Source organism: Taudactylus pleione, unplaced genomic scaffold (assembly GCF_031769625.1).
Source record: "Taudactylus pleione unplaced genomic scaffold, aTauple2 ptg000573l, whole genome shotgun sequence".
NCBI classification, from domain to species: Eukaryota; Metazoa; Chordata; class Amphibia; order Anura; family Myobatrachidae; genus Taudactylus; species Taudactylus pleione.
The window spans coordinates 5,762,172-5,788,497 of NW_028284975.1; the positions used below are offsets into that span (position 1 = coordinate 5,762,172).

The window sequence follows — 26,326 nt, forward strand, 5'->3', positions numbered from 1 at the left end:
GAGTTCTTTATGTCTAGGGACCCCAGGAATTCCCCTCCCACCATTGTGCAGGGACTTCATCTTGAAATGTATCGGAGAGTTGGGGTTTCAAGTTCAAGATAAGATTGAAGAAACAGTCTGGCTTGCCTACCTGGAAGAGTTTGTAGTAAAACCCCAACCCCTTGTTGACGGGAACCGGAGCAATGACTAATATAAAATCCAGGCTGTAAGCTCTGCACAGAATGCCTTGGACCCAAATATTCTATATGGACTGGAATCAGATGTCCCAGAACCAGAGTAGGCAGCCCCTACTACCTGAAGGTGGGATTGGGAGCCTTGAACATCACACGGACTGTTTGTGTCAGAACAGTGGCGAAGGGAACTTGTCGAGTCACGGCCCTGGAATTGTCCTCTGTGGGGAATACTGACCTCTAAAGGACAGGAAATTATATACCCGATTACACTTCTGATGAGCCTTTTGTTTTCCATGGAAGTCTAGTAAGTGCAATTACTCAAAGGATCTGCATATAAAGTATTATATAGTGACCGTTTCACATCAATATCACAATTTCTCCTTTACTTCAATAATATGGGTATATAAAATTCGAATTTTACACACTTTTGCTCTTTCGAGTGAAACCATCCTTGAATAAGATTTCCACCTTTAAAGAAAATAACCATATATTTGAATAATATCAAAACAGTCTTACATTTGGTACATACACTGGCAGATATATTGCCCGATCAATTGATCGGCCAATGTAGCTTGTGCCCGTAGGCCAGTGTGTACAGACTATATGTCTGAATGATGTCGTTCAGACATATCGCGTCGGCTGTGCTGCACAGCCGATGCCCAATATAATGGGGCATCCTGCTGTGTGTACGGGCGGTCAGACAAACGCCCGTACACTTGCAGCAGAGACCGCGGGGAGGGGGGCGCGACATGCCAGCGGGACCCGCGGCCAGAAGGTGGTTGTTTGGAACTGGTAAGATTAACCGCCGGACCCATGCCCGGCAGTTGGAATCCCTACACGGCATCCCAGCAGAGGAGGAAATTCCGATCATCCTAAGGTAAGGATTTACCAACCTATTTCTACCCCCTAACACTCCCTTAGGGGTGCCTAACCCTAACCTTCCCCCCCCAGTGCCTAACCCTAATCCCCCCTTCCCCGCCGCCTAAACCTAAGACCCCCGGGGGGGGTGCCTAACACTAACCCCCCCTTCCCCTAGCCTAAAACTAACCTCCCGGGGGGTTGCCTAACCCCAGGTCCCCCCCTGGAACCCTAAACCTAACCCTCCACCTCCTGCGGCTATCCGCACCCGGCTTCCCTTCGATTGGGATGCCAGGCGTCGGGCTCCCGGCGTATGTCTAATATTCCTTGCCGGGATATGACAGTCGGGAAGCCAGCTGTCGGGATTAGGTCCGCCGGCTTCCCCACTGCATACCGGTTGTTTAGTATGTATGAACAGCCATCATCTGCAGATATATCGGTTAGGTGTGTACCCAGCTTTAGTCTTGATCCTCTCGTATCAGATCACCACATTGGTTTGGAAGAACTTGTTTGTATTATTCGATGTATATGTGAGCGCCAAAACAAGATCTATATGTTTATATACGTAGAGTATATGTGGTGTTAGGTGACACCACTTTGGATATCTAGTTCAGGCTGCTTACTTGTGCAATTTGTTTGGTAATCCTCTTTTCTGTGGAGAGAAAGGTATCTTCCCAGCCACCAGAGGAGAACATTTTACTGCAACCCAAAGCACTCATGCGTCTCTGTACTGGGACTCCATAAGGGATTGTTAGATATGCAAGAGATTTTATGTATACCTCTTTCATCGATTAGGTTAACCAAGTGAATCCTTGTGCAACATAATTAAGCTAGTTTATTGCCCAACATAGAATCTGCATGATTGCAGATTAAACATTTGCGTTATAACTGCATTGTTCCCTTCCTCTAGGGGAGTAGCACAGCCTTATTTCAAAAATCAACCTATTTATTGTACATGTGGAAATTTTCCATCTCTACCCAATCCAGTTGGGAAGTAATCTTGTAATATGCAAAAATTAATTAATATGCGGAAATTAAACATAATCCCAGCAGCTGCCGCCATTAATTCTTCTGTTTCAGGTAGACCTGTCTATCCACAAATTATCTTTGCTACTTTAAAGTGGCTGCAGAAGGAGACGAGTGGTATAACCAATCAGAAGCTGCAATGCTTATGATTAGTCCTCGTTCTCACAACCCCATTTTCATCTGTGGCTACTAGACAAACAGTCCTGGTGACAATATACTACATAGAGAAGGCCCCTGGTTTATAATACAAGTTTTAATAAGTGTTCAACATGCAAGATTCAGTAAATCTCAATAAATATATTAGTGTTACAGAATGCAGCATATCTGGCACTAGATATATATATATACACACACACACACACATATATATATACACACACACATACAAATAAAACTAGCGCAGTAATTTACACCATCAAATTGAAGAGCATCACACAATGTTTATTACATCGATTCCGTAAAAAAATTCCATAGATGCAGGGGTGCTATAGATTACCCAGGCTTGCATTAAACTAATTTCACAGAGCCTCATATTATGTTTGGACATAGCCATACCCATATGATTGGCCCTACACCCCTAGCACCAGGGCCCTGCATAAAAGAAACATAACTTGCTATGCAGAACCTGCATACAACAGCCAATAGCCTTGGCTCACCTCATGCTCTTTTTGGGCTTCTTTCTCCAACATTTCAAATTCATTTGTTTCCTGTTTCTCTGCAATGTATTTTTCTATATCAGCCAATTCTATCTTCTGGCTTTCATTTTCTACTACCAGACTATCAAAATTATTTCGCATGATCTCTAGCTCCTGTAGAGCGGTTTCCTAGGGGTAAGAAGGAAATAAATTAAATGGGACAATTTTATTTTAAAAGGTCTTTCACATGCTTACAGAAACAAACACTAAATAAGCACTTACTTTCTCCTTCATTAAAGCTTCACAAATTTGAAGACTTTCCATAAAGTCATTTTGTTGAGCCTGAAAATAAACATGATGTTTTCATATCTTACTAGATCAGGCAGTTTAAGAAAACAGAAAATGTATTTATTGGTTTGTCCAATTATACTGCCAATGTTTATAAGATCAGGCAGACACACAACCTGTCATAAGGGGTCCCAAACATCTATGATGTATTACCCCAAATGCCCATTTTGCCGATGCTAGAGCACCAGGGAAATTAAACATGTCGGAAATCCTTGATTCACCAATACAGACCAAACAATAATCGGGATCTGAGGTTTTTTTTTTTTTTTAAAAACGCAGTTATTCCCCAATCCACTAACGGATCACTGATCAATGTTCGCAAATCAGTTATTTGATTGCCGATTGGATCAGCAGAACAGGTAATCGGGATGCATAGCCTGCATAAGACATGAACTCAAAATACTGGTTGAATGTGCAACTTTAGAAATGGTTTCAAAATTGGAAGCCAATCTTAAAAAGTTATGTACTTCCCATTGAGTTGTAATTTGTTTAGATAAATATTCAGCTAAAAGAAAAAACTACACCTAAGCAATTTGCATGTTCAGATAGAATAAAAATCCACAATTAACACCCGTAAATAATACAGACAAGGGGAGCAAAATCTATTTCATGCATAGAGAAGCGATAACTCTACAAACACTTTAAAGTGAAGTACTCACATTTCCTTCCAAATCAACAATTTTTTGTTCAAGCATTTGTATTTGCTCCCTGCAGACATCATGGTCGTGGTTTAAATGCGGCTCCTCAATAGAATGATCCTGACCCTTGTCCATGTGTGCACAGCAACCTGAAACATTTGTTGCAGTGTCCTCTACTTGATCATCATCTGTTTCCAAAGGTTTCGGCTTTTCAGGTGTCCCCAAAGAGTCTCTTGTTTCATGACTATGCTGATTACTCACAGGCCTGTTTTGTAGCTCATCTTTTAGATTTATTAACTGCAATTCAAGTGTGTTTACAAGACCCACTTTCTCGTCTTGGGACTGAACTTGTTCTTTCAAAGATGTAGTCTCTCTTTCTAAGAGTAGTCTTTTCTGCACTTCCACTTCATATTCTTTACTCAGGTTTTTCAGCTTGTTTTCCAGATCTGAAACTTTCTGCTCCATAGACTTTTGTCTGCTAGAGTCTTGAAATTCTGCACTGCGCACAGAAGGATGAATACAGAAAACATGATGATAACTTTATAGCAGCAAAAAGGCTAAGAAGCATGCAGTGTTGTTACGAGGATCATGGATATGTTTTGTAGACCATATCTATATTAGAAGCAGGAAAGTCTGTCCCCCGTCTCAGTCATGTGCAGTGAGACCGCCCCACCCCCATACCAAACAGCTTCCACAGTGACAGACCGGGACAACATACAAGAGAACAGATGTCAACAGCTCTCCACAACTAGGAATATGGACGATGGCCAATGTCGCCAACTGGGTTGAAATTGCTGAAGCTGGGTGTCATGCAGTAAAAATGCCAAGGGAATGAGCTCTGCAACGGCCACAAGTAGCAACCTGGAGAATGACAGATCACATAACAAGACTGACAGTTGCTGATGTCATCAGGAGGCGCTAAGCTCATCATCACTATTAAACTTCTCCTCATTTGAATTAACTAAGGCAGAGCGGCTACTTTTGACCAAAGGGCTATCATTTGTGCCTAATACACCTTTTGACGACTTTTTCTGGCAGATAGAAAAACAACGTTTAAATCGCCAGCTGAAATTGAAGGAATTCTTTAATAAACCTGAATCTACAAAAATGACTAAAGATACCTTACCACCTGCTTTGCGTAAATTACAACCACGCTCTAACTTTGAACCAGGTTCTTCTAATGCTAGTATAAAAACATATATTAGAATGCTTGAGGATGAAGTGTCCATGTTATCTAAGCAGCCTTGTGTGGTGCACTCTAATCTTACGCAACCAGAGAGGGCGGCCATTATGTCACTCTCAGAAAATCCTAACTTAATAATCCGTCCAGCGGACAAGGGAGGGGCGGTGGTGCTCCAGGACATTTGTGACTACAGATCTGAGATTTATCGCCAGCTGAGTGACAGTGCCACTTATTGTAAATTGAATGGTGACCCTACAGTGGCTTTCAAATCAGAATTATCTATTATTCTGAAACATGCTTTGGAAGAAGGAATCATTGAAGAGGCATTATCTGAAGCATTGTTGCCGGAGTTTCCCATCACCCCTTTACTATATACACTCCCTAAGGTTAATAAGGGGATTATTCCACCTCCGGGATGACCCATCATCAGTCCTAGGGGTTCTCTAGCACAACCATGTGCAGTTTTTTTAGATTCTATCCTGCAGCCTTTAATTCAGTCGCATAGAAATTTTCTGTTGGACACAACATCGTTATTGAATAAATTACTTGAATTAGGAGACATTCCACAAGATACGTGGCTAGTATGTGCAGTTGTAACGAGTTTATATACAATTATCCCACATGGGGATGGTTTAAGGGCATTCAGGGATACTTTGTCTCATAATTCTCTGTATGATCATGATTACATCAACTTGTGTGTTGACATGTTGAAATTTGTTCTGACGAAAAACTATTTTTTGTTTGATGGCGGGTATTACCTGCAGCTCATGGGTTGTGCCATGGGCTCAGCGGTGGCACCCGCGTATGCAAACAATTATATGTTTGGTGCCGAGCAGGAGATATTTTTTTCAGATTATATTGTGGCTGGTAAAAATCCTGTTCTATACTAGGTTCATAGACGATTTGTTTATGATCTGGCAGGGCAGTGATAAAGCATTAAGAGAATTATTTGATGCTCATAATAGCTCGCCAAGCCCTGTGAAATTTACCATTAGCATGGATCAACACTCCATTGATTTCCTGGATGTTCTTATCACCAAAAAAAAGGTTCAGCATTGACCACCTCGGTCTTTATTAAAAACAATGATCGAAACACTATTACATAGGACATCCTAGAAGTCTTAAATTGGGACTTCCATACTCCCAGATGTTGAGGGTATGGCGTATTAATGATGACATCGATACTGCTGTCCGGCAGATCGATGTACTTATACAGAAATTCATTGCACGTGGCTATGACATCAAAAGCTTACTTGATACTAAGAATAGAATTATGCAGGTTGAAAGAAAAACTTGGCAAACTAAATGTGAATCTAGTGATAGAATAGAAATACTCCCGTCGGTTAATAAATTTAATGTATTATCTCCTAATATTAAACGGGCATCTAAAAAGCATTGGCCCATTGTAAAATATGTTATTCCAGAGGGAGAAATTTACGGGATATATTGATAAGGCCGATACTTCTAATCGCATGGATACTCCTCTTAAAAAACATTTTTTGGCAGTAAGAAAGAACGGATGTCACAGATGTTCATGTGTGACATGTAGATACTTAATCCCTGGGGATAGCTTTGCTCATCCGCATTCGGGTAAACAGTTTTCCATTCTTCACCATTTAACATGCAATAGCACATTTGTCGTGTACCAGATTATTTGTCCATGCGGACTTTCGTACGTGGATAAAACCCAGCGTAAATTTAAAGAACGCATGGCAATGCATAGTTCAAGTATTCGGACAGCATTGTCGTGTGGCTCTAGTGATCAGCCGGTGGCCCGGCATTTTCTGGCATTCAATCATAATTTGGCATGCCTCCGCTACAGGATGATAGATCATGTCCCACAGCCAAAAAGAGGGGGTGATAGAAACCGTTTGCTATTACAGTGTGAGGAGAGATGGATTCATCGATTGGATGTAGTTGCACCGCGTGGTTTAAATGAGGCTCTCACATTATCGTGTTTCTAATAACTAATTACTGGAATTTAATAACATCACTATCTCTATATGTATGTGAATGTTAGTCATTGCTGCAATATATGTTGACATGCATAGGTCTTTTTGTATAGCATAGCATGCCTGCAATATTCCTTAATTATATCCGCGTATGACTGAGGCTACTATGTAACTGGGTATAGCATGGGCATGTGATAAGACATTTTTGTATATAATCATTTTTATATATAATGACTATTATGATCATTGTGAATGTGTTTTGATATCCACATACGTAACATTGTTGGTATCTGTAATGCTGTATATCCATTCCGCTCATTTGACAATCATTTCATGTACATTATTGTGGTAATTGTGGTTGCTAGGCAAACAGGCACAGTGATATTGCATTATATGTCCTGGCTCTGTTTGTGTTTCTATGGTCATGTGGTCCTGTAGTGATGATGAGCTTAGTTGCTGATGTCATCAGGAGGCGCTGTCAGTCTTGTCATGTGATCTGACTGGCTTGTGTTTAGCACATTGGGCAGAGGGGTGTATTTAAGGTGAGCCATTTGTTTGTACCTGTATATGGTTGAAGATAGTACTAAATCGTTCTATTGATCTCTGTTTGATTTATTGAGAGGGGAGTGCTGCACATATACATATATACACACAGAAAAAAAGGGCACTCACCAGGTAATAGAAATCATATCTTTATTTGAATACTCATTAAAATAGCATCATGTTGATGGTCAACGTTTTGGTCCTCGCAGGGACAGTCATCAGGACAACACCACCTAGCATACTAGTAAGCTAGGTGGTGTTGACCTGTCTGTACTGGATACAGCTGTCCTGATGACGGTCCCTGCGGACCATCAACATGATGATATTTTAACAAGTTGTCTAATAAAGATATGATTTCTATTACCTGGTGAGTGCCCTTTATTTCTAGTTCCATTTGTGGATACCTCTGGATTCCTAAGGAGCACTGCCGTTATACATTGTACGATCTAAAGCTTTGAGTGTGGACTTATAGATATACATACACAAAATAAAAATACCTGCTAAGAATTGGAGCATCCTCCATCATCGACCGACTGGCTGCCTTATCCCTTTGAGTGACTTTGCCTCCGAAATTGAGATCTATATCTAAAGCAGTGTCATCAAATATATGGGTAGCATCTTCAAAATCAAACTCTGTTCTATTGGCTGGGAAAAAAACAAACAGAAAAAAATATATAAATAAAACATTCAAGACGAGAGTAATATTCAAAGGAACAAACGGCCCGACTCTGAGCGGCATGCAATGCCGATGTGCAGTTGCAAAAATCGTTCAACTGCATGAACATGTGCCAAAATGCCTAGAAACTATGGCTCTCTCACACACAAACGGATTTGTCAGTCTGTGAAAAACCGCATGGTTTTTTACAGTTTAACTTTAGTGTAAGTTAAAAATACATTCGGGCTTCCACACTGCACGACCACGGCATGGTCGCAGTGTTACAGCCGTGATAACCACCGACTAGGACAGCTGCCATCAATGGCTTCAGTGTTAAAGATTGAATAGAGATCCAAACACATGGAAATAACGTTGCACGGTTCAAAACGGTTGTGTGTGAAAGGGACTAAAGCACTGGGAAAAACAAAACGAAAAAACCCCCACATTTTTCCTCTGTCCAGATAAAAACTGTGTGAAATAGCGTTACACAAATTATATGCACAAAGGGCTGTTTCTATCGAAATGCATGGCATCAGAAATTATGGGTGTTCCTGGGAGGTGGCTAGGAATGTGCGCAAGAATGGTCACTTCAGTGGGTGTGTTATGGGAATGTAAAGCCGTAGACAGATGGAGAAACTGCAAATGCCATAGGGCTGGTGCGACTGTTGACGATGTCTAAGGATGCATCAATCGATATTATTGCATGTACGGACACAGAGTGGGTGCCTCAGTCCTTGTACAGATGTGTCCACATACATCTATTCTCTGTGCGCTACAAGTCGTGTTACACAACGTGTGGGAGCCGTGTGACTCGGTAGTGCAGAGCATCCAGCTGCATGCTGACACTATCGTAGCATTTCCCATGCAGATACACACAGAACATAGGCAGTACTGAGTTACGCCACGGCATGGTGTGACTAGAAGGACTAGCGTGCAAGGAGGCTAGAGGAATGTGAACACATCTGTACATTTGGCAGCACAGATGTACACTAGGTAAGGAGTTTGTAGCGGCATTTGCATAAAGTCACAGACGGGTGACCGCCTAATGACGCTGCTGCGTGCGACTCAGAATGAGGCCCTAGACTACAAATGATACGTACATTCATCAAGCTCCTGTAAAATGCTGCAAGTGGAAAGCTTTGGTAGTTTGGTAAAGTTGGTGCTTAAGTTAGATTCAATGTCAAATGATGAAACGCCTGCAGCACACAAACTTTTGTGGATTTTTCCAGGAGCCCATGTAACCCTCCTTTTTCGATTAACCTTAAAAAGAAATTATGATCAGAAAAACCTTGTGTGTACATATTAGATTTAAAACATAAAGGGAGGAAAAGTTTAACTTTGTCAAAATAAGTCACTATAATCCAAATGCATATTATATTTTTGTATTGAGAAAGCGGTATATAAAGTAAATAAAAAAAAAAGTTTAAAAAGTTAAAATTATACCCGTATGTCTTCATGGGACACTTGAGATGACGCAACGACAATATTCGTCAAATTCCATATCCGGTCTTCCCTGTCCTTTTGAAGCTGCTTTATTTCTGCCAGCAACTGAGAATGCTCCTCTTTAGCCATGGCGTGGGCTTTCATCTCAGATGACGCCTTCAAGAAAAAAGGAATATTAAAGGTTTAATATTTATGCGCATGACTATTGGTTCATACACAGAACAAGTTTCTCTGGGTCATAGAATATCTAATACAGAAAACATTTACTGTAGTTGCAAGTCAACTGGGATGAAGCCCCACTGCATTACCTCCAAGCTTTCCAGCTGCTTCTTTAAATCCATTATTTCCTTCCTGTACCTCTTGAGTAATGCCTGGTCATCCAATACTTCATTAACATGGGGAGTATTTCTTACATGTTTCGCTGTACTTGCAAACTGAAAGTTAATAATCAGTATTACAGTCAAAGAAAGAAAAAAAAAAAAAGAAGAAAAAAGGCGTGTAGGATTGGGGAGGGGTGGGGGTGGTTACAACACTATAAGATGAGTTCAGCTCACTCTACTTTAATATTATGCAGTTGCAATTGTTTACACAGTTTTTAATTTTAAACACGTGACAATAGTGTGGGCTGTGAACTATTTGCTTTTTAAAATGTCAATGTTCCATTTAGGTACCATAGATGTTTGGTATAACATACAATATTTGGACTACAATAGGAGTGCGATGCATCACCTGGAACTAACAACCTGAACAGTGCAGAGAGAAAAAGAAATTAAAATATTAAATTTACGGTACTGACAATGCCGTTGTTGTACTTCCGCTAAAGCCTTAATACCAGTTGCATGGGGAACACTGGTGGTACGGAGCGATGTGAGGAGTCTCGGCACTTTGAAATCTACAGTTTTAATTGAAGCCCCTCTCCTACTATCCTCCTATTACTACCAAAGTCCAAAAGGATAGAGAAAGTATATAAGTGACAAGAAAGAAAAATACTGTCCAAACAATAAAGAGGACAGGAACATAAAGACAAAACATTGTCCCCAATGGAATCAGAGAAAAGGATTTAATGCAAGTACAAAGATCCCATTTTCTCCTTCATCCTTGAGAACACTGATCCCAAAGCTGTCCCTAAGTGTCAGTGTCAGAGTACTCCTGGCACTGTGCAACCAAAACTGACAATGTGGATGCACAGGAGAACAGAATGGGCTCTCAGTTTCCTAAACAGATATGCCTGCCCCAATGTAAGGCTCGCAGATGACCCATGTAATCTACCAGGTGACCACCAGCATTGAGGCTGACCACCTAACTAGTTTGTGGGAATCCTAAACAAAGATTGTACATCCTATGCACCACTTAGTCTCTTGGGGACAAAAAAAAAAATCGAGCTCCCCAACAAGCTCTTCATGCAAAGAAGAATGCCAGCAAATAGCGGAACTTCATGATTTCAGAGCAATCTGAAATTCACCTTCGGCTTGAAATTATTCTTTTGTCCTTCAGATAGCACTGTCCTCATAGAAAACAAGGAAAGGTGACCTGTAGTAAACCGCTTTATGAGCTCAGGGGTGACATCTCCCACAACATAACTGCCTTGTTGACCAATATAGCCTTGGGAAAAGCACCAGCCACCATGAACATAATGGCCTCATTTTTCCTATGTGAGGGTATCAGATTTGAGAACAGAAATTGTGGTTATTTTAGATAAGGGAGCAATGGTAGTATCTATCTTGAGGGATCAGTCTTAATTTCACTCAGATATTTGAAAGTTATTATAATAATGATCTCTGTATAATGCTACCTACATATCTAACTACATCCATATAAAGCTGCGAGAAACCAGAGACTTTCATTATGTCGAGCCCACGCCTTGCACTAAAGATCCTCGTTAAAAAAAAAAAAAAAAAAAGGGGGTAGTTTTAGTTTTCTATTTAAACCGGGATGTGTCCATAACCTCCGGTACCTCACTATCCCGAACGTGCAGTACTGACAGGAAATGGAAGTGTTAGTGTATCCTGTCAGCCTTGTCCCACAGGGAATTTCCTTGGCAAGAAAGTACAGCTCAGAGTCAGACGCAACAGAACACGCACCATCCTCTTGGGAAGAGAACCCAATGTGGAACCCACCCAGACCAGACTGCTGGAAGCAGCCTCTATTAGGGTCGTTATGTCAAAGTAGAATCAGGGATTTGTTCCAGATGCTACAAAAGTTTAGTCAGACCCTGAGCCACACTACAGGAACTATCAGAAGAGGGTCCTGAGACCACTGTTGCAGGGAAAAGCAGCTCTGCAAGGCCCATAAGTGGGAGTGGAAATGCTAGCGACTAGTTGCTTTGAGAGATCAGACACCACCTGGGCAAGGTCTCTTTCCCAGGAGAGTATGGAATTAGCATTTCACCTCACATGCTGCAGACAGGGCATCTGTGAAACTTGTCTGGCATTTTCAGCAAAGCTCTTTGCCTCAACAACCCCCCTTTGGGAGGTTGCACCCAGCCCTGGGAGCATCTCCCTCAGGCATATAGAGAAATTAAAAAAAAAAAAAAAAAAGATTTACAGAAAAATCCAGGAAAAAAAATCCAAGTTGACTCCAGCATTAAATTAAATCCCTGATGAAAAATGGTGGATAGTCTTCTACTTTATTGCGGTTATCTATGGCACATGGTTTCTCAATGGCAGCAGAGTATTGGGTGACCCAAGAAGATACCCAAATATAGAGAGAGAACTGGTGCAGCAGGTAAGTTAGAAAGTAACAGGCTCCATACACCATTTGCTAAACCCCAGTGTTGCAAGGATAAAAGTAGAAATAGGAGACAAAAATTAAGTAATAGAAGCTAAACAGTCTATAGGCAGATTTACAGACAGCATGGTGGCACAGTGGTCAACATTGCAACCTTACAGTACTGGGTATGTATTTGATTCCACTAGACGTGAGCCCATATGTTCTTTCCATATATGGGAGGATACCATTCAGGAATTTAGACCTGAAGCTCCAATTGGACAGGGATCAGTCATATGGTATACTTTGTACATCTCAATGTTTTAGGATGGCGCTAAATGAATAAATCATTGCACACTGCTGCTGTAATTACCTCCACAAAAAGACAGAGCCCGCGTTAGGTGTGCCACAAGATAATTAACATTTTTTGTATTAAAATGAATCAGAAAGTAGAGAAAGTAAAATCCACAAGGTTCTGTTAGTTACCTGAAGAGTGCTTAATGTTTCGTCATATGAAACGGATGTAATAGTACAAATAATCACAGTTTTAGTATTTCCACCCAAGGAATTTTGGAGAATACGTGTTAGCTTGCTATCACGGTAGTTTATAAATCCACTGGAAAAACAAAAGAAAAAACAGATACAATTATTTGTAGGAGCTATGAATGCTGTTTTTCTGTACACATCACATGCTAGATACATGCAAATCTGCTTAATTAAACAAAGAAAAATATAAAACTAAAGCTGTTAAAGTCTGAGTACCCAGTCAGACAGTGAAATATATATAAACTTTTATTGTAACTAGCTGAAGGTCTAGCTATGCTCTTTATGGACTTCCTCCCCCTCTCCTTGTATAACTCTTCTGGCTCAGAAATTCTTGAAGCCGCTTGCCTGCATGTATAATACAAGCATGCATCAAACAATTAAAATATGAAATAACTCCTTAGAACATTACATAAGTAGGGGAAAAAAAAAACAAAAAACAAAACAAAAACAAGCCATCACAAGCTTACCCAGCTTGGCCATCACTTAGTTTCTTGATAACTTGCCCCAGGATAAACAAGCTGCGGTTGATGTTGCATCCTTCTTTAAATCGGACACCTTCCGCCCCAGTTTGACTAGCTCTTTCACTGCCGGCCAAATCAACAAGATTCTGTGTGCACGATACAATGTAGTGTGTTAAAAACAAAAAGTTACTGTCACAGAATGGTTATTAATCCAATCAGTGATATGCCAGGGTGAACAAAATACTTATGGACATACATTTTGCTTGTACAATGCAGGCACCAGAGATCGTTAGGTGTTGCAGTCCATGTAACTTAGTAAAGAAGCCTATTCCATGCCCAATGTTTAAACACATATCAATGACTAGATTAAATGGGAGACCAATGCCGACGATTCAGGTATTGATGGGAAAATTGTATAAAATAAAAAAAAAAAAGTAGTAGATTAAAACTGACAATAAGTAAACTCTGTAATATACAATGTTAAAACTACATAACTTTAGAGATATGGTCCAACAGGGCTGGGTATGAAATAGCAGCAGTCGGGATGCCAGCTGTCAAAATACAGGCCGCAGCATCACGATGCTCAGCATCTTGACTGCGGTACGCAAGTATCCTAGTCCCTCGCCCTTCTGCCTCTAACCTTAACCCACCTAGCCCTCCCCCCATGGTGACCAACACCCCCCCCCACATACATGGATAACGGGTTACCCGGTCAAGGTATACTTCTGTTCGGGATGCCGGCTACGGTATCTAAACCGGCGTCAGGATTTAGGCACCCATGTTTAGTCTCAGGTTGGGATTCAAACACCAGGATTTCAACAGCCGGCATCATAACTACATCCCAGTCCAACAATATGGGCCATTATAGCTTGTGTGTCATATATATATATCTAGCCCCCATGCACATGACACAGTAGTGACCTCCTGATGTCTCATTGCCCATTGCCTTTGCGAACTCCTGGAGGGGTATTCAATTAGGTGCGAGAATAGCAAAAATCCTGCAGCTACAGTGTTTTTCCTGCAGGTGCAGGGTTTTTTGAGCACCGGGAGTTTTTGCACACCTCCAGAGCACGACCAATTTTTCCTGAATTCCAAAATAAGTAATTGGAAGTTTCTAATTAGCTTAGTCAGTAATTAATCACTGCAGCAGTTTCTTCTTCATACAGCAGCGGTGTGTGTCTGTGTGTGCGAGCATCTGCGTGTGGGTGTCCCCGGAAGCAGCAGCAGGAAGAGCTACATCTCCCAACAGCCCCTTCCCCAGAGCAAACATGGAGGGGAGATGGCAGCTAGTCGTGGAGACCACCGGAGAGGCAAGTAGTTCTTTTTTTTTTTTTTCGTATCGTGGGGTTTTCAGTGCTGAAAAATGTGTGTCCAGCGCGGGCATCGGGAGCCAGCGGTATTCCAAAGATTGGGCGAGAGATCTGCGTGATTTTTTGCAAAGAAAACCTCGCTCTCAGTTGAATATCCCCCTGGTGTCTGCTGTCATTACACCTCAATGTGTGGAAGCAAGATGCTGTGGTCTTGTTTTTATCTACAGTATATCAAGCCACTCCTGTAGACTTGCTTGAACTATTCCCAAGGGGTTGGGTATGGGATCCCGGCAGTCAGTATCCCAGCGCTGGCATCCCAACAGGGTTAAGATACAGACACTTGTCAGTCAGTATCCTAAACCTCCCCCTTTCCCTCCCTGGTGCCTAAACCTAACCCTCCCAACCCCAGTAGTAACAGTCGGGATGCCGGTGGTTGGGATACCGGCGCCGAAATTGCGACAGGTATCGGGATTCTGGCGCTAGCATTCTAAGTTCCGGCACCCATACTGTCAGGATTTTGGCCGATCCCCCTCCCAAGGCCATGCATAGAGGGATTAGGATGACAAATTTTAGTTCAAAGTGGATGTTGTGTTATCCTTGCAACTTGATGTGCAGAAGCTGACAGCTTGAGCAATAGAGTGTTTAAGCTTACTGTGTACTGCCAACTTAATAGTACACAGTTATGGTTTCCTTTTATTGGGTTTCACCTCAAGTTAAATGCAAGACGAAATAAATTTATAAAACTGCAACAAATGTGATATTTAAAATGGAAACTTTTTTGGAAAGTAATTTGTGTTTTCATACATTGTTAAATTTAGATTACTTTTTCAGCCAGTTTGTGGCAAAAGAAGTCAGTTTATACCCCTTAGCCACTAGTTTGCCGGGTCGCACCCGGGATGATGTTCATGCGCCCATCCCGACCCGGCTGAAAACCTCTGTCAGACAGGCGGCCCGGCCCGGCACTAATGCTGGGTCAATGACGCCATCGGTGTCACGTGATGAGCCGGCACTTGGAGATTCTCTCATCTCCAAGCACCGGCTCCTCCTATGCAGAGAACAGGACCCAGGTCGCATCGACCCGAGTTACTCGTTCACACTGCTTCACGAGCCGGGTTGAACCCACATTCAACTCATGCTCGTGACCAGGAATGAAATGCCAGGTCACTCGACTGTTATTTCAACCCTGCCATTTCACACAGCAAAATAACCCAGGTTGCTGTGCGCTCACGTGCAAAAACCCAGGTTATTGCTGGATGGAAAAGGGGTACTTAGGGGGTCTTGGCATAATTTTGTGCACACCTGCGTGAACTGTGGGTGGTAAGGAACTACATCGGACCGATGGTAAAAATGCAGTAATAGAAAGAGTTCTGGTAGACTTGCCTAGATAACTTTCTTAGAGGTACATAGGGTCCACAGGGATACCATGGGGATATTATGGTTGGAAGACCAAGCACCAAACAGTTAAAGCTTTGGCTCCCAGAAAGTGTGGACAGCCCACGTTGGCAGACTTGCACAATTGTTCAGCAGAGGCACCACGACTGAATGCCCACGATGGCCCTACAGAGTAAAATGTGCTGTCAGCCTGTGTGTACACCTGAAAGATAGTCATGCATAGCCATCCCGCCAGAGTCCGCTTATTAGCTGGCCATCCTTGTTTGTGAAAATCATAGAATACAAAAGGAGAGTCTGATTATCTAGTTTATCAGTTTGTACACTCCACATAAATACTGAGAACACTAACTACATCCAGGAAGGCTTCACCTACAGAAAGGTCTGGAGCCTGAAAAACTGGAACAATGTCTTCATTTATATGAAACAGGATTACTACCTCAGGAAGGTAACCCTCCCTTATACGAAGAACAGCTTTATCCTGGTGGAAAAAAAAAAATCAAAAATGGGGAGCGACAAGACAGCGCTGCCAAATCAGAGACTCTGCGAGCAGAAGATGAGATAGCAAAAATTGTCTTTGCTGTCAACCACTTCAAATCCTCAGAGTCTAAAAGGGGTAAATTTACTAAAGTGAGTTTATAGAAGTGAGTTTTATTAGAGATTTTGCTTATAGCAACCAATCAGATTTTACTTAACATTTAACTAGCACCTTCTAGAAGAAAATAGCTAGAAACTGATTAGTTGCTATGGGCAACACTTCCTCTAAAACACACTTCTGAAAACTTGCACTTTAGTATATTTACCCTTAAAAGGTTCAAATGGGTAAAATTGTAAAATCTTTAGAACCAAAGACAAATGCCACAGTGCTAATCGGTAGAACAAAAAAAAGGCTGAACTCGCAGAACTCCTTGGTAAAATAATTCTAACGTCTGGTAATGAAGCAATCTTCTTCTAGAACCAGACTGACAATGCAGAAACAGCCAGTATTCTGAAAAGCCTGAACACCCTAGGATCATATTCCTTATGAGAACACCATTGATCAAAAGAATGCCAAATTCTGTAATAGATGCAGACAGAAGCAGGCTTCCGTGCTCTAAGCAACATTTGAATTACAGAACTGAAAAATCCCTTCGCTTTTAAGATGGAAGATTCAAGAGCCAAACCGTCAAAGTCAGACGGGGCAAGTCCAAATGTCGGCAGGGATTCTGCGTTAGCAAATCCTGCCACAAAGGAAAGGATATAGACTGTACCGACAGATTCTGTATGTCGGTGAACCAATGACGTCTGGGCCAAGCCAGAGCCACCAGTATAACTGCTCCACCTTTCTGCTTGAATTTTCCAGAGAACTTTTGGGAGCAGGGAAATTGGAAGAAAGAGATACACCGACTTGAAGTCCCATCTTACTGCCAGTGCATCCACGAAGGCTACCAATGGGTCTCTGGACCTGGCCCCGTACCTGGGGACCTTATGGTTGTGGCATGATGCCATAAGATCTCTCACCGGTAGACTCCATGTGTTTACCAGGAGCTGTAACACTCCCAGATGGAAAGACCACTCTCCGGCGTGTATGTCCTGGCGACTTAGGAAGTCTGCTTTCCAATTTAGCACTCCTGCTATGAATATTTCTCGAAAAGGCCACTTCTTCCATGTCTGCATAACTTTTTGTGCCACCCTGATGATTGGAGGTAGGCCACTGTAATCACATTGTTGGACTGGATCTGGACCAGCCTGCCATGATCAGAGCAGTTCCAGAATGTATGTTGGCAGATGACTTTCTTGATTTGTCCATCTTCCCCAGAACGGACGCCCTATAAGATGCTGTCCATTCCTCCTGGAAAAAATCAATCTTTGTTGAGGCCTGGAATGTAATGGGGCATATTCCACCATGTTTAATGTGGATACCATGGTCCCCAGGACCTGTATTGCTGAGTGAACGGATACCCCGATTTCAGAGCAACTTGCCCATCCGCAATTGTATAGCCGAAAACCTGTCCACTGGTAGTAAGATCCTTGTACCAAGGAATCCAGTAGTGCCCCCCGATGTACCATTTTGTTGGAGTAAAGGGAAAACCTTTTACAATTAATTATCCAGCCCTGCTCCTGTAGACAGGCAGTGTTCAGCTGGAGATGATGTTGTTAATATCAGGAGGTCGCCCAAGTATGGCAGTATCCTGACTCCTTCTGAAATAAGCAGTTATGACCGCAAATATCTTGGTAAACACCCGAGGGGCTGTGGACAGACCAAAACGCAATGGTAATGTTGTTGACGAATAGCAAAACTCAGAAACCCTTGGTGGATAGTGCAATAGGTACATGCAGATATTCATCCTCTATGTCCAGGGAACCGTGAAATCCCCAGGTTCCATTGCCAGCATAATTGACCGTAGTGTCTCCATACAGAACTGGGGCAAATGGATGAACCTGTTGAGAGATTTCAGATTCAGAATAGAGAGATACCCATTGAGCTTCTGAATCAATAACAAATCTGAGTAATAACTCCTTCCTTACTAGCTAGGAACCGGGAGTTGTGCAAACAACTTTCTGGGGAGTAACCCCTTAGGAAGGAGTCACACAAGAATCCCCAGTAGGGAGGGGGATTTCCCACCAAATGCACTCACCCTGTGGAAAAGTGTAAAAAACAAAACACTAGTCTTCTTGGAATCTGGAAGTCTACCTGGAGTGTTCCATGCTTCCCCCATAACCTCAGTGAGCTGTTCAAATTGAGAGATTGCAGTCTAAAAATCACCCGCTGGTCCTGAACACCAGGTTTATCAGGGTTTAGGAGCCGGTACTTCATATTCTTTAATGAAAATTGAATAATCGCCCCTGCTAGAGAGCGGAACGTCCACTGATGAATGGTGCTCCTCCTCTACGCTATAGGCCCAGAGAGAGAAACTGTGTATCCTCTGCTTCCTCAAATGATATATCCGAATCTGAAAACAGTGTGGACTGAAAGAATGGTGCAGTCCATCTATATGCTTAGACGGCTGATGCCCAATTTACTTTTAACATCTGCAGATAGGTAGATGCTATAAACCAGATTCTGAACTGAGTGGACATAACCCTCCATCCAGAAAAGATGTATGGGAAGAGGAACCATAGAAGGCAGGGTGGGAGTTGATACGCGGTCCACTAACTGTGTCATAACCTGAGACCAGGAGGACATTTAAGGTGACCCTGGAACAGGTGCCGGCTAGGTGGACTGTTGTGGTGTATATATCAATCAAATCACAGTCCAACCTGCATGAAATCCAGAGAGGCCAACTGCACAGGATTACATGAAACCAGCACAAGTACAACAGTCTCATGTTTACCCTTGTCCTGAGACATGGGAAATACTTGCAAGTACCTACAACCAATGTAGGAGTTAAAACTGCACTGTTACCCCTTTCACAGAAAAATAAATGTGAAGTACTCTCTAACCCCCTATACACCAGGGAGTTGGGGGTTAGTAAAAACATTGCATATAAATAGGATATATACACTTACAAGTTGGCACTGAATCAACTTATACAAAAGTTGTTAGGATTCCGGTGCGCGCGCGAGAGCGAGAGAGAATCTTCTCTCAGCATACATTTCCATGATCAACTGCAGCTGAGCATCTCCAACTAATAAGGAGAGAGGGGGGTGGTAGCTCAGTCTTCACAAGTAAATGTGAAGTACAATTTAAACCCTATCATGGTAGTTGAGGGTCAAATGGAGCAATAGCAGTGAAAAATAAAATCTGCTTCCTCTTAGCATAGAAAAAGGCAACCCGGATTGGTAAGGATAGAACTATAACAGTCAACACACAAACGCGCAGTTATATCCTGCGAGGACACACAAATCTTACATGAAACCAGCACAGGTGGCTCCCCCTCGGCTTTATCTTTTGACATACTCAAAGTAAAAGCAAAATTGCAAAGTTATGTAACAGCCTTCACAAAATCTCAACGAATGTAAAGTACTTCAGAAAGAAATAACAGTGATAGTTATAATTGACAGATAGAAATAAAGAGTATCAGTCAGCAGCTAGCAAACAGTTACATACAATGTACATGTAATATAATTACAACTGGATCTAAATCCACTACAGCAACGCAAAGGAACGGTAGGACAGAGCACTGTATACCGTAACCAAGAGAGGTATACAGGGAGACTGACCCAGACCCTTGTGAGACCACAGTAACTGGGTGCACTGCTTGGACCGTGAGCGTCTCATACACATGGAGGGTAGGCAAAGCAACCCAGATGCTCGAGACCCTCGTAGGGACTGCGTATGAGTCAGGAAAGGAGCTGGCGGGGAAGCTCCTACCTCCCCCTAAGCTGCATTAACCAATCAGGTACGCTGGCCTCGTGGCAGCAGGTTGCGTCTGATGCCAATCCTCGGCGTCAGACGATAGGGCCCCGGACAATCCCTGGAACTTACAGCAGCGGCTTCTGGCGAGTCTCTGACACCAGAAGTAAGGACTGCCGCTTGAGATTCCCCGTAAGCGAGGAATCGCCTTACCTGAGATCTCCGAGCATCCGACGCAGTCCAGGTGGTAACCTCACTGCTAGCTAAGCTCAGCCACGACCCGCTGAATTCACCAGCACAATTACCGATGTTGCGGCCCGGCGGAGGCAGTACATGCATCTTAATGCAGATACTGCCACCTCAAAACAACTTCAAATAAAAGCTTAGGACTGTTCTAAGCAATCCTCCTGTTACAAAGGTGCATCTGGAACCTGCCGCACCAAACTAAAGTCCTATGACTAGGGGTGGGGTATATATGGAGGAGGACCCGAGGCATTAAGGGAGCCAAAGCTTTAACTGTTTGGTGTCTGGTCTGCCACCCATAATATCCTCCTGGTATCCTTGTGGATCCCTATGGAGCCCGAAGAAGAAAGTGACAGTATGGCGATAGGTCTAACTTTATATTAGCATAATAATACACGTTACTGTCCCTCCCACCATTATAGTCTGCTTCATAGGGCTTTAGAAGCACAAATCGTAACAAGTGACCCTCTGCTTCCCAATATACCAGATTAGATTTGGGTGGGGAATAGATCAAGGTAAAGTGGGTCTTCACAGTAGGTGCCATATTATGTAGGAGGGTGAGAGGTTAGACAGTCAATAGGTCGACAGGAAATCAAGGCCGCAAAGTTTTTTTCTTATGGATAGGTACTTACCCTGACGGTTAGGGTTAAGGTGGGTACACACTATAGCAATATGTCTGCAGAGCCAGTGATCTGCTGATATATCTGCAGATGGTCGTTCAAATACACTTAACGACCATCATCTGCATGCTGCAGCGGGTAGGGCTGGGGGCGTATCCCCCCCCCCCCCTCCTCCCCGCGGCTGCCTCTGTGTGTAGACGGGGAGAATCTGTAGACATATCTGTTCATCCGCTGTGCAGCGCAGCCAGTGCGATAGGTCTGCACAATGTCGTTCACAGACATATCATTTGTACACACTGGCCGACTGGGCCACAATATATTTGCCAATTAATTGATTAGCCAATATATATTGGCCAGTGTGTACCCAGCATTAGGCACCAGGAGGGAGGGTTAGGCATCAAGGGGAGGGTCAGAAAAAAAAAAAAAAAACAACCAAACCCACACACCATGTGTCGACCATTTGTACAGGTCGACCTTTTGTCCTTGTTGACCCATTGACTGGTGTCCAGCTATACATTGTCAACCTTTTTACTGTAGATCTTTCAATCCACAAACATTTTATACAAGAGCGACAACGTATGCATCATGTTTAGCCTCGAATAGTTTTATAGGTAAAAAAAAAAAAATATATATGTTGGTCGTATCCCATATAAATGCCGGTGTTTAAATGCAGCAGACCAAAGACCCAAAGAAAAGGTTATCTGCCCATAACAGACAGTTCATTACCAGACCATAGAATCAGGACATAAAGGGTCATTAACATGTGAAAGCTGTATAACTGACCTGTGTACAGTCTATCAGGTTAGTGATCTGAAACATCTGGAGTGCAATATCATTTTAATTACCTATAAGATACATGACAGTGTAATGTAATAAGTTTCTATCAGGTGTGCTATCCCTATAGGGATGGTAAATGTGCAGTTGTCAAGTGGATTTTTTTAATTCTGTAATAAAATCTCCTAATAGTGTTAAAATTAGTGGAATTTTTATTATTGCCCAATGCAAGGTTGGACAGTTTAGCATCAACCTAGCTAAGTCTAATCTACATGACATAAGACATGTCTAAGGGTGCATACGCACCAGGACGATATCGGCACTATTTGGCGTATTGGCACGACAAATCATGTATATCGCCTAGTGTGCGTGCACAAATGCGTGCTCCCGCTGGTCGCATGCGCTATCGTGTGATCTGACTGTGCAGCACAGCCAGATCACACGATATGGCATGCGGCGCCAAACATATTAATGAAGGACGGAACAAGTAATCATTCAGTCGTTCATTAAATTGTGCAGTGTGTACCGGCACTCATGTGATGTCCAAGAAACAGGCAAATCGCCCTGAAAAATCGGCATGATTGCCGGTCGTTTAGGTGTGTACCCAGACAAAGTCTCATCAACCCTGTCATGAACAGCCATACACATACACTACAACACACACACACACACAACCCAAATGTATCCTGATGTGTGTTCGTGTTTTGGGGCAATTTACGGATGTGAATGTCAAATATACTCTGTATAATCAGTGCAGCTATATAAAACAAGACAGGCAAAAATTGGAAAATATAAACAACAGATGCCGAGATAAGTTTTTTGGTGGTGTGTTAGGGAAAATAAGCTCTTTGTATTTTTGCACTGCAGTACAACAGTAGGTTAAGCATTTGTCTTACAAAGATTACTTCTGTGAACTCCTTCCAATGTACTGTAACACATCAATTTCACTGGCATCAGTTTACCTATTGACCATCCCACCTATTATTTAAGGTCTATTTGGTACAGTATGCTGTCACCACTTTGTGAATGTAGCATAACTGACAGTCCAAATCAGGTTCCATGTGAATACCATACGAATGAGCAGTCAGAATGATTTCTGGATGAATATTCAAAACCAATAGGACATGCTGAATTCATGGTCCACCCAGAACTCAACATGGCCTTGAGTGGTCCTTTAATAGTGTTAGTTTGTCCAGACATTACATATAAAAGGATTAACACCACACATACATACATACATACCAAAATGGCGGATCTCTCCCACAAAAATGGAAACAGCCTTGTTCTAGATTACTCACCAGGTGAGATACCATTACTGCTCCATCACAGTTCTCTGAATTTGCTGGATCATTTTGGTCCCGGCTTTCTACAATCTTTTATGAGAAAAATATGAAGGTTAGAGATGGGAAATTATACTCATAGTGCAATCTTTTGCATCTTTACTATGACCAAATTGCTATACTGCCTGCCACCAGTAAGAATAGAAAATGTGATTTTTGTTCTTACCTGATAGTGCTTTATCTCTCATTCCATGGGAGGCACTGGAGTGTCAGTGGGGTATAGCTGGTGCTAAGAGGAGTCTGGGCACTAAGAGTTAAGTCCAGACCACACAAGCTCCTCCTTCCCTCCTATACCTCACCTCTTGACCAGAGAAGCTAGTTCCTCCTAACAAATCTCAAAAGACAGAAAGGAGGAGAGGAAGAGGAGAACCAGATGAACGAACACACACACACACACACACACACACACACACACACACACACACACACACACACAAAGGCAGGGTCAGTGGGCCTGGAATGCCACAACCCTAAACAACCACCCCAAGCAACATCCAGAAGCGCAAGGGCAGGCATCCAGTGTCCCCCATGGAATCAGAGAAAAAGGATTCATCATCAGGTAAGATCCAACATAATTTTCTCTTTCATCCATAGAGGACAATGGAGAGACACTGTAGCTGTCACAAAGCTATCCACCAAGAGAGGGAATGCTCCTGTACTGTGCTCAGGACCTTTCGTCCTAAGCCAGCTTCCCTAGGGGCAAAGGAGTCAAGTCGGTACAGTTTTTGAAAGTGTGCTCTGATGACCACAGGACAGCCCCACTGAGGCCACGGAGTCCGGAAAAGGCACATTCGCTAAAGTGCAGGCCTGACAGATGACTGCCTAACGGACTGTACTTTGCTTGTAAGCAGGCCAACGCCCATTTGCTTGTGCTCGGACATCAGCAAAGTCTGTGTACTGGAAATCTTTGGTCCTGTCAACGTAAATACGTAAAGCCAGCACCGCATCCAATGACCTGAAGGACGACTAAGATCTTGCTAATCTTCCACAGGATGAGAAAGAACTACAATTTCTTGGTTCCACATGACTTTCCTGTCATGATGAAAAATCAGAAAGAGTGACTTGCGAGACAAGGCACCCATTCCAAAACTCTCCTGGCAGATCCACAGAGTCCAAAGGGATGGTGCTGAAAAACCTGTAGGACTAGAATCAGGTGCCAATGGTCAACAGGGGGGACAAAGGGGAGCTGGATGTGGTGCATTCCTTAGAGTGAGGTCTGCATGGCAAAAAAATAACCACAATACTTCTATGGAAAGACTGAGAAGGCTTATACTTTCACCTTACTGTAAAGATAGATGAAGGCCCATGTCCATCTCCGCCTGCAGGAAGGACATATCCTAGCAAGACGGAAAACTGTAGGATCCAATGTCCTGACAGAATACCAGGAAAAGTAGGCTCATCACACCTGGTGGCACAATGGCATTTGAGAAAACCCTGGCCTTCAGAAATGCTGTATCAATAGTGAGTGAGAAGGTCCGGGCTGGGTGGAAGACGCCAAGGGGGAGCTACAGACATCTTTCAGAGATTCATGTACCATGCCAATCTGGAGTGACCAGAAAGGCTGTCCCTCTATGCTTCAGCTTGTGGAGAACCAGAGGCAGCAGATATACCAGTGGGAAGACATGAGAGGAAACACTTAAAAACAGGATTTTGGTACTTACCGTTAAATCCATTTCTCCGATTCCACAGGGCACACTGGAGCTTCATGACAGTGGGGTATAGACGGTGGGTTGAATTGAGCCTGGCACTTGAAAAATCTACAAGTGTGACTGGCTCCTCCCCCTCTATGCCCCATTAGCCCCAGTTTTAAAGAACTGTGCCCGAGAGGAGACGGAGAACAGACTGAAGAACAGAGAAGAAGAACAGGAAAAGAAACAATCCAACATACTGACACTGCAAGAACACAGCAGGCTGCAGGGATAAGCAGTCACACAACGAGAACAGACCAAACTGCAACAGAACAAGTAGCTGAGAACAGGCAAGAAGCACTGGGTGGGCGTCCAGTGTCCCCTGTGGAATCGGAGAAATGGATTTAACGGTAAATACCAAAATCCTGTTTTCTCCTTCATCCACTAGGGGACACTGGAGCTTCATGACAGAAGGGACGTCCCAAAGCTACCCTCCTGAGAGTGCTGAACGCCCTGCAAGACACTGCAACCAAAATTTGAAGCAGAAGCCGCAAAAGTGTCAAATCTGTAGAAACGTACAAAATTATGAACCGAAGACCACGTAGCTGCCCTACAAAGCTGTGAAGCTGAGACAACTCTACGTGCCGCCCAAGAAGTACCCACAGAGCGCATAGAATGCGCAGAAATGGATACCGGCGGTGGTCGAGCAGAAGCAACATATGCCTGACGAATAGTCAGACGAATCTACCTGGCCAAAGTTTGCTTAGATGCAGGCCAGCCACGCCGATTAGCATCATAAAGGACGAACAGAGCCTCTGATTTACGTAGTCACTCAGTACGGGTCACATAAATGCGAAGTGCCCGAACCACATCCAAGGAGTGAGAATCCCCGGAAGAGTCAGACAACGCTGGCACTACAAACGGCTGATTCAGATGAAACTCCGAGACCACCTTGGGCAAAAAGGAAGGGTGGGTACGAAGTTCCGCCCGATCTTCGTGAAAAATCAAGTAAGGGGAACGGCAGGACAAAGCTCCAAGTTCAGACACTCCTCTGGCCGAAGCCAGGGCCAATAAAAGGATCATCTTCCAAGTGAAATACTTCAATTCCACATCCTGCAAAGGCTCAAAAGGTGGATGACTGAAGAAAAAATAAAACAAGATTCAGGTCCCAAGGAGCCGAGGGTGGCACAAAGGGGGGCTGAATTCTAAGTACCCCTTGAAAAAAGGTCTGAACCTTCGGAATCAGAGCTAAAATAGAAATAGCAGAAATCTGCACTTTAAGCGATCCCAAGCGTAGGCCCGCATCAAGGCCTTTTTGAAGAAAAAGAAGAAGACGTGGTAAATGAAAAGAGGAAGATCCACGACCTTCACACCAGGAGATATAAGCCCTCCAAATGCGATGATAATGCGCTGATGTTACCGGTTTTCTAGCCCTAAGCATGGTAGGAATGACCGACCTAGGAACACCATGGCTTCTTAGGATGGCGGTCTCAATAGCCATGCCGTTAAACGAAGCCGCCGTAAATCCGGGTACACACATGGACCCTGTTGTAGAAGGTCCGATCGTAGCGGAAGAGGC

General features: G+C 43.1%; 1 protein-coding gene across 2 annotated transcripts in view; it reads right to left on the bottom strand.

Moving 5' to 3' along the window:
• Positions 1–26,326, bottom strand: part of CENPE (centromere protein E) — a 123,898-nt gene that overhangs the window by 72,263 nt on the left and 25,309 nt on the right. For both annotated transcript variants that reach the window (XM_088453245.1, XM_088453244.1), the window contains exons 8-17: positions 23,078–23,152; positions 13,174–13,313; positions 12,647–12,776; positions 9,763–9,888; positions 9,455–9,610; positions 9,112–9,271; positions 7,854–8,001; positions 3,700–4,177; positions 2,975–3,034; positions 2,714–2,881 (exon numbers count right to left, since the gene is read on the bottom strand). In XM_088453245.1, coding sequence (XP_088309371.1) covers positions 2,714–2,881; positions 2,975–3,034; positions 3,700–4,177; positions 7,854–8,001; positions 9,112–9,271; positions 9,455–9,610; positions 9,763–9,888; positions 12,647–12,776; positions 13,174–13,313; positions 23,078–23,152 — 1,641 coding nt within the window. The remainder of the gene's footprint in view (positions 1–2,713; positions 2,882–2,974; positions 3,035–3,699; positions 4,178–7,853; positions 8,002–9,111; positions 9,272–9,454; positions 9,611–9,762; positions 9,889–12,646; positions 12,777–13,173; positions 13,314–23,077; positions 23,153–26,326) is intronic.